This window comes from Octodon degus, unplaced genomic scaffold, assembly GCF_000260255.1.
Source record: "Octodon degus isolate 3935 unplaced genomic scaffold, OctDeg1.0 scaffold00011, whole genome shotgun sequence".
Lineage (NCBI taxonomy): Eukaryota > Metazoa > Chordata > Mammalia > Rodentia > Octodontidae > Octodon > Octodon degus.
This window is the reverse complement of record NW_004524587.1, coordinates 7593805-7601633: the sequence shown is the minus strand read 5'-3', so window position 1 is coordinate 7601633 and position 7829 is coordinate 7593805. Positions and strand designations below refer to the sequence as shown.

At 43.6% G+C, this 7829-nt stretch overlaps 1 protein-coding gene across 1 annotated transcript in view; it reads right to left on the bottom strand.

Annotated features, from left to right (window-relative positions):
* The window catches only part of Glg1 (golgi glycoprotein 1), a 125395-nt gene that overhangs the window by 36963 nt on the left and 80603 nt on the right, over positions 1-7829 (bottom strand). The window contains exons 7-8 of the mRNA XM_004625997.2: positions 6662-6845; positions 5186-5400 (exon numbers count right to left, since the gene is read on the bottom strand). Of these exons, the coding sequence (XP_004626054.1) occupies positions 5186-5400; positions 6662-6845 (399 nt within the window). The remainder of the gene's footprint in view (positions 1-5185; positions 5401-6661; positions 6846-7829) is intronic.

The following is a 7829-nucleotide window of genomic DNA, read 5'->3' as shown; positions in this document are numbered from 1 at the left end:
AAAAATTAAAAAAAAAGGACCATTTGACCTTTAAAAAAAAGAAAGAAAGAAAAGAAAGGGGTCGGGGAGATGGCTCAGTAGCGCAAGGGCCTGTGAGTTCAATCCCCGGTTCCGGGGGAAAAAAAAAGACAAAAAACAAAAAGAAGCAGATGGAAAAAAAATAATACAATAAAAATAAAAGCAGATGTACTCGATTTCACTGAACCTGCAGAAACAATTTGAAAATGGGAACACAGTGGACCCTTGACATAGAAACTCAGTTCAGTCCTGAGGGCTGGCTGTAACTCCAGCTCTCAGCTGCTCAGGCTCCTCTACACAGCCTTCAAAGTCTCTCTCTCCTGCACACAGGCAGACCTCAGTGTTCTTAGAGAAACATCAGCCCAGTATTTCGCAATTAACCCCATATGAGAAAGGATGTTGCAAAGTCCTTCCAGAACTCGTTACGGAATGTAATAAATAAAAATAAATAAATAATTAAAAAAATTATTTAAAAAAAAAAAAAAAGAACTCGTTACGGGTTAAGTCTGTATCTGAGACCAGCATTTGGATCATAACTCAAGCCTTTCACCATAAGTTCATAAAATAAACCTGATCAAAATGCAGGTCATAACCCACGTTGTTCAGATGTCAGGCAGATCATAACTTGAGGGTCCACTGTACCTGTAATTTCCTATTTTTGTACAGTCAAGAGGTAAATCACAACTTGTGCATGTAACTGTACAGAAAAATGTTTATCTAATATTATGAAACTAAAATTGAGGATACACACATTTATTGTTTGTGATACCTGGGATCAAACCCAGAGGTGCTCTACACTCATCTGCCTCCCAGCCCTTTTTAATTCTTTTGAAACAGGTCTCCTTAAATTGCCCAGGTGTTCCAGGCACAGTGGTACACCCCTGTAATTCCAGCACTCAGGAGGCTGAGGCAGGTGGGTCCTTGCAAGTTCGAGACCAGCATGGGCTGGAAAGTGAGACCCTGTCTCAAAAACACTAAATAGGGCCAGAGAGATAGCTCAGTGGTCTAAGTACCTGCCTGGCAAGCATAAGTGGCAACAAAGGTTCAGTCCCCGGTACTGAATGCCATGGTGGCCCTGAGCCAAGCTGGCCACTGAAACCGGACATGGTGGCACATGCCTATAATCTCAGCTCTGGGGAGGCTAAAACAGGAGGATTGCCACAAGTGTAAGCTGTACAGGGAGGCCCTGTACAAAATACATATTTTTTTTTAAAAAAAGACTATAAATAAAAATTGCCCAGGTGTGACTCAAACTTGTTCAACCTCCTAAGTGCTAGGATTACAGACATGCACCATTCCACTCAGTTGAGGATGTAGTCTTTTTTTTGGGGGGGGGGGGGGGGTCGTGGGTGTAGGCAGATAGGATCTCACTAGGTAGCCCAGCCTGGCCTCAAACTCATGAAGATCTTTGTGCCTCAGCCTCCCAGAATGCTGGGATTATAGGTCCATGCCACTACATGTGAAGATAGAATCTTTATTATGTAGTTTTGCTTGGTCCAACTTCTGCCATGAAATAAAGTAAAACAAAACAAAACAAGGTGAGAAGGGTGAAGCAGCATACATCTGCAATTTCAGCAATTGGGAAGAAAAGAAAAGGCACCTCAGAGTCTCTTGTCTTTGAGAAGGGATTTGGGATGTGAGGCACAAAGGAAAAGTTTTAAATTAAAGGTCATTCTTTTTTTTTTTTTGTGGTATCGGGGATTGAACTCAGGACCCTGAGCTTGCCAGGCAAGCGCTTATTCTACTGAGCTATCTCCCTGGGCCCTAAATTAAACGTCAGAAAGTTCAAGTTCTATTAATGGTTCCAGCTCTGCCTGGTATTAACTTTAAAAATGCAGACAAGTTGTTTAACCTCTAATTTTTATTTTCTAAACTACAGATTACAAGAAATAATACTCCATAACGGGAGGCAGAAAGTGTTTTGGGTGGAAATTTTAAATGTTAGAAAAAAAAAAAATTGAAAACTCTAATGCCTACTGTTTTTTGTTTTGTTTTGTTTTGTTTTTTTTGCGACACCAGGGATTGAATTCAGGCCCTTGCTATAATGCCTACTGTTTTGAGTTCTTTTTTCCCAAGCTAACTAACTGTGGTCCTTTTTGTATCACTGGCTTATCCTCTCTGGAAGCCCCCTGTGATCTGCACTCATCTGACCTGCCATCACAACAGTGCTCATTAGAAGGCCTACTCTTTTCACATAGTTGTCACAGACTGCACATCAAAGGAATGGAAGGAAAAGCCCAACTGTCTGTCTGTCTGTCTGTCTTTCTTTTTGGGACAGGGTTTCACCATATAGGTTAGTCTTAACTCACTTTGTAGCCCAGGCTGGCCTCAAACTTGCAATAATCTTCCTAAGCATGTGCCACCATACCCAGCCTCCCAATTCTATTATCTAGCCCAAAAGAAGTCAACAGTCAAAAGAGGTATAATTAAGATTTCTATATTATGGGATGGAAGTTCTCTATAACGATTCTTGATGACAAACTGAAGAAACTACAAAATGCTGTGAGTTATTTGGTAGGAAGATTATACAAGCAAAATGATAATCAATGCTACCTATGACATCTGGCAAAAAAGACCAAAATAGCTACATCTTTTCTGAGGACAGTGAAGAGGCAAAATAAGAGTCTGTGCATGTTTGCAAGGATGGTTCTGTCTCCATTGCTGACAGGGCAGTGATTAGAACTCATGCTGAGTGTGTGGGACTGCAGCTAGTACTGACAGTTAAAAATATAGCCGAACAGGCTAAGGGCTCAAGGGATCATTACCACTCTGGGATTCAGTGACAAGAGTGTGGGAAATGCACACAGGAAAGATGAACTTCTACAAGATTGTGCATCTATTTAGCCCGATACACTCAGGAAGCCAAGAAGAAAGCTTTGGAGAAATGATCAGGCCACGGAATGATTGGGCTGAACTCACTTGGGGGTAACTGAAGAGAACTTATATTTCATGATTGCCATGAATTTGTGGAAAAGTATACACTCAAAAGGTAATTATCCTTATGTTTCCCAGTTTACTATTGGTTGAGATCACTAAGTCAAGGCAGATTACCAGGCCAGGTGAGGCGGCACATGCCTATAATCTCAGCACATGGGAGGCTGAAGCAGGAGGAATGCTGCAAATTCAAGGCCAGCCTGGGCTACAAAGTGAGTTCAAGGTCAGTCTGAGCTGCACAGCGAAATCCTGTCTCAAAAACATTTAAAAAAGGGACCAGAGGTTTAGCTTAGCGGTACAGTGCCTGCCTGGCAAGTACAAGGTCCTGCGTTTGATTCCTGATACCTTCCACCCCTCCTAAAAAAAACAAAAACAAAAACAGAAACAAAACAGCAACAAATAAAGGCCAATCACATTTTAAGGCTGGCCAAATAGCTCAGCAGATTAAAGCAGCTGCTTAGGCAGGCAGGTGACAGGGGTTCGATCCCGGGCATGGGCATGCCACCATACTAGCCCCACCCCTGGGGCATATTGAGATAGCAATTGAGACTGGGCATGGTGGCGCATGCCTGTAATCCCAGCTCTTTGGGAGGCTGAACACAGGCGGATCACCATGAGTCCAATCTATACAGTGAGACCCTTACTAAAAGTACAACAACAAAAAATAAGCAGATCAATAAATCAATTCAAGTAGAAAAAAAAAAAGAAAATGCATGGTAAATCACTGACAAGAAGAAAACTTGAAAAGTAAGAAACCTACTCAAAATAAATTATTTCAGGGCAGGGGATATAGCTCAGCGGCAGTGTCTGCCTGGCAAGTACAAGGTCCCGAGTTTGATCCCTAGTACCAAAAAATCAGCACATTCAATTTAATCAAGGATTAATAATACAGAAGACAACAAGCTGAGATTATTCTCCCTTTGGAGAGATGCTCTCTATTTCAATGTGAAAGCTAAGACCACGGGCCCATAAAGAAGTGCTCCTTTCCCACTGGTTAGTCTTAGCACAGGCACCGCCAGTTAGCTAACTATTTCAAGCTGTTCTCAGGTATGGAAAGCACTTCCTTCTGGGCACAAAGGGTGATGTGAGCAGTACTTATTTATCTTGTAAGCTGAGTCACTCGTTCTTCAAAAAGCTAAATTTTTAAAAGCCCTGGGAGTGAACTAGATGCCTCAAAATATAAAGCCAAGCCAGTTTATTTTCTTTTTCTGACATTTTACTACAGGTGTAGGCTGAGTAAAAAGACAGGTTTATTTCTGACCTCCCTCCACAATTCTCCTGCGCTGAATCAAGGAGGAAAGGCACGCACGGCACAGGCTGGCTGCTGACTCCATTGTGGTCTGGGACCGCCCAGGCATGTGTGCCGGCACGGAAGTTTCCTAGTGCATTCCAGCCAGGGCTGCTTGCCAGGAGCACGTGTCAGGATCACTGTGAGTTCACAGCCAGCCTGGGCTACACAGAGAGTTCAAGGCAAAACCCTTGAAGAGAGTATTTAGCAAGACCATGACTCAAAAAAACAGAAAACAAACCAACCAAAAAAGAAGAAAGAAAGAAAATGATGTGCTTCTTTGATCCTAGAGGTCATGCTGCACATCAATAATAAAAGAACCTCTAGAAAATTTCAACCCATGTGAACTCTCTTCAGCCTGAATTCAATGAAACCAATTAAATCAGACAATTGTTTTTGGCGAGGGATGTTTCTTATCCTTAGTACCTGATCTTCACCATGATGTCAGAAATGATTCAGAGAAAAGAAGCTAGAATAGTTTCAGGAAGAAGTTGCTTAGCTGATAAAATGACAGTCAAATCAGATGTGGTGGCACATGGCTATAATCCTAGTGCTCTGGGAAGCTGAGGTAGGACAGAGTTCAAGGTCAGCCAGGCCTACATAGTGAGTTTAAGATCAGCCTGAACTACAAAGTGAGATCCTATCTCAGAAAAAAAGAGATAGGGCTGGCAAGACAGCTCAGCGGACTAAGCGCCTGCTTAGGCAAGCGCAGGGACTGGGGTTCGATCAATGGTACTGCATGTGGCACCGGCCCAGCCCCTGGGCACACTGAGCCAGGAGCTGAGTCCAGGGATGGTGGCACACACCTGTAACCCCAGTGCTGGAGAGGCTGAAAACAGGAGGATCACTACGAGTCCAAGCTGCACAGTGAGACTCTGTACTACAACAACAACAACAACAACAACAAAGTGATAGTCAAGGTAGCAGCAGAACTGTTTCCCTTACCGCCTGCTGGCAGTTCATGCCAAGGTTTCCCTTCTCCCCTCGAACGACTTTCATCAGACAGTGCAGGGTTCGCCCTTTCCGATGCAGTCCAGAACAGTGGTGTTCAATCTCCCCCCGACAGCTCAGGATGATCTCAGGGCTCAAAGAAAAGTCTTCCATCAGCATGCGTCGGTAATCCAACATCTCGCCTTGGCACTCACTGCTCACTTGTCGCCCTGAGGTAAGGAAGTCACACCATCAGGAAGAGGGCAGAGGATGAAAGTATCTACTTCTGTCTGGAATGTTACTACTCCAGCTGAAAAGCTTAGCATTGGTAAAAGCCTTTGCAGCACAATGTGGGCTTAAATTCCAGACTCAGGTTTGTCCTGCCAATGTTCTGCATTACACAGATTTTATACTCTTACAAAACTAAGAATGCAAATGTTTTGCTACTGGAAATCTTTTTTGATCCAGGATGTGCTGGGGACTAAATCCAGGGTCTCATGGATGCTAAACACACACTCAGACATTGAGCTACATCCCCAGCTGCCCAGAAGTTTTGAGACAATGTCTCGCTGTGTGGTTCAGGCTGGGCCTGAACTCAGCATGTAGCCCAGGTTGGCCTCAAAACTCACAGTGATCCTCCTGCCTCAGCCTCAGAGTGCTGGGATTACAAGCATGCATCAACACACTGGCCCCAGAAGTCATCAGTAGGAACAATGGAGGTCACGATGAAAGCCAACTAGAACAATCTCTATTGGCCTACTTGGACTTTTGGCCTGTGGAAAAAGACTGCACTTCAAATAATCACTTTATGTCTCAGCTCCTTTAAGCTATAAATGCCAACCAGGAAAACCTAAAAGGGAAATTAAAACCAATAAACAAAACTATAAAAAAGTGGCCAGCTAGCCAGGTAGTTTAGAGCTAGAGCCCTAAACCTGAAATTAAGTCTCTCCGACCACAAACTGATACACTAAATTATAGCACCTCACCTCTTTTTTTTAATTGTGTTTTCTCTGATGGGTAGGAAATGGTTTTTTTTGTTTGTTTGTTTGGTTGGGTTTTTTTTGGTGGAACCAGGGATTGAACTCAGATCCTTGCACTTGCCAGGGAAGCGCTTATTCCACTGAGCCATCTCCCTGGCCAGCACCTCACCTCTTAACCATACAACATAATATGCATTTCAAAAATTAAGGGAGCTAGCTGCTCAGTGGTATAGTGCCTGCCTGACAAGTGCAAGGTCCTGAGTTTGATCCCTGGTACCCAAAAATATTTAAAAATAAAAAATAAAAAGTACTCAGAAGAAAAAAAGAAGAAGAAGAAGAGGACAAGGAGGAGGAGGAAGATGAAGATGACAAAGAAGACGATGACAACGACGAAGACGAAGAAGTAGTAGTAGTAGTAGTAGTAGTAGTAGTAGTAGTAGTAGTACTATAGGAGGAAAAAAGATATTTGAAGGTATGAAAAGTGCCAGAGCACAAACCCACAAAGCCTCACCTCTGTGCACTGCCGACTCCAGGCACATGAGGAGGTAGGAGAGCCGGGCTTCTCGGGACCGCGGAAGGTTTTCCACGTTGCACCGGTACTTCTTCAGGTCACTCTTACAGGATTTGGCCAATGAGTAACTGACTTTATAATCCTGGGCAATCAGCTTCTGGCGAGTTGTCAGCGCTTCTCGACACTGAGGACAGAGGACACCAAGACAGCTATAGACGGCTCACGGGGTCACCTGTATGCCTCTGAGACAAGCGCACCTCAACAACAGCAGCTGCTACCGTGTGCTTGTCTGTACATTCATTTAAAATTCAGCACTGGGGGGCCGGGGAGATGGCTCAGTGGACTAGCAAGTGCTAGGGCCTGAGTTCAATCCCCAGTTCCGCAAAAAATAAATAAATAAATAAATTTAAAAATAAATAAATAAATAAAAAATTCAGCACAGGCAGGCAACTGATGTGGGACCTCTCCTGTCTCTCAGGAATCTCTCTCTCTCTCTCTCTCTCTCTCTCTCTCTCTCTCTCTGTCTGTCTCTCTGTCTCTCTGTCTCTCTCTCGTCTTTTTGAGACAGGGTTTCCCTATGCAGCTCAGGTAGGTCCTGAGCTCATTTTGTAGCCTAAGCTGGTGTCGAACTCACAATGATTCTCCTGCCTCAGCCTCCCGAGTTCTGGGACTACAGGCATGCGCCATCATACCTAGCTCTACTCTTTATTCTTTTTCTACAAAATTTTTTCCCTCTTTCAAAACAATAAAATATAATAATGTGGGTTTTTTTCTACTTTCTTTTGAGACAGAGCCTTTCTATGTAACCCAAATGCACAGCGATCCTCCTGCCTTGGCCTCCTGTATGCTGCAACTATTGGCTTTTGCCACCACATCCTGTAATTTTCTATTCTTAACCTCAAAAAAAAAGAGAGAGAGAAAGAAAAAGATCACAAGTGCGCTACAGCAGTGTGGGAAGAGGTAGGAGGACCTGCATGGGGACCCTGCCTGCTGCCGCCAGAGCTGCTGCTCTGACACTTAAATGCTCTGTGGTGTCTGACGCATTAACTTGACACAAAGCAGTCTTTTTCTCTTCAACCATGTCCCTAGTATAAATTTCACCAGAATCAAAGTGACAAGTGGTATGGAGATGTCCTATTTTATACTTCTTTCTTCTCTCTCTCTCTCT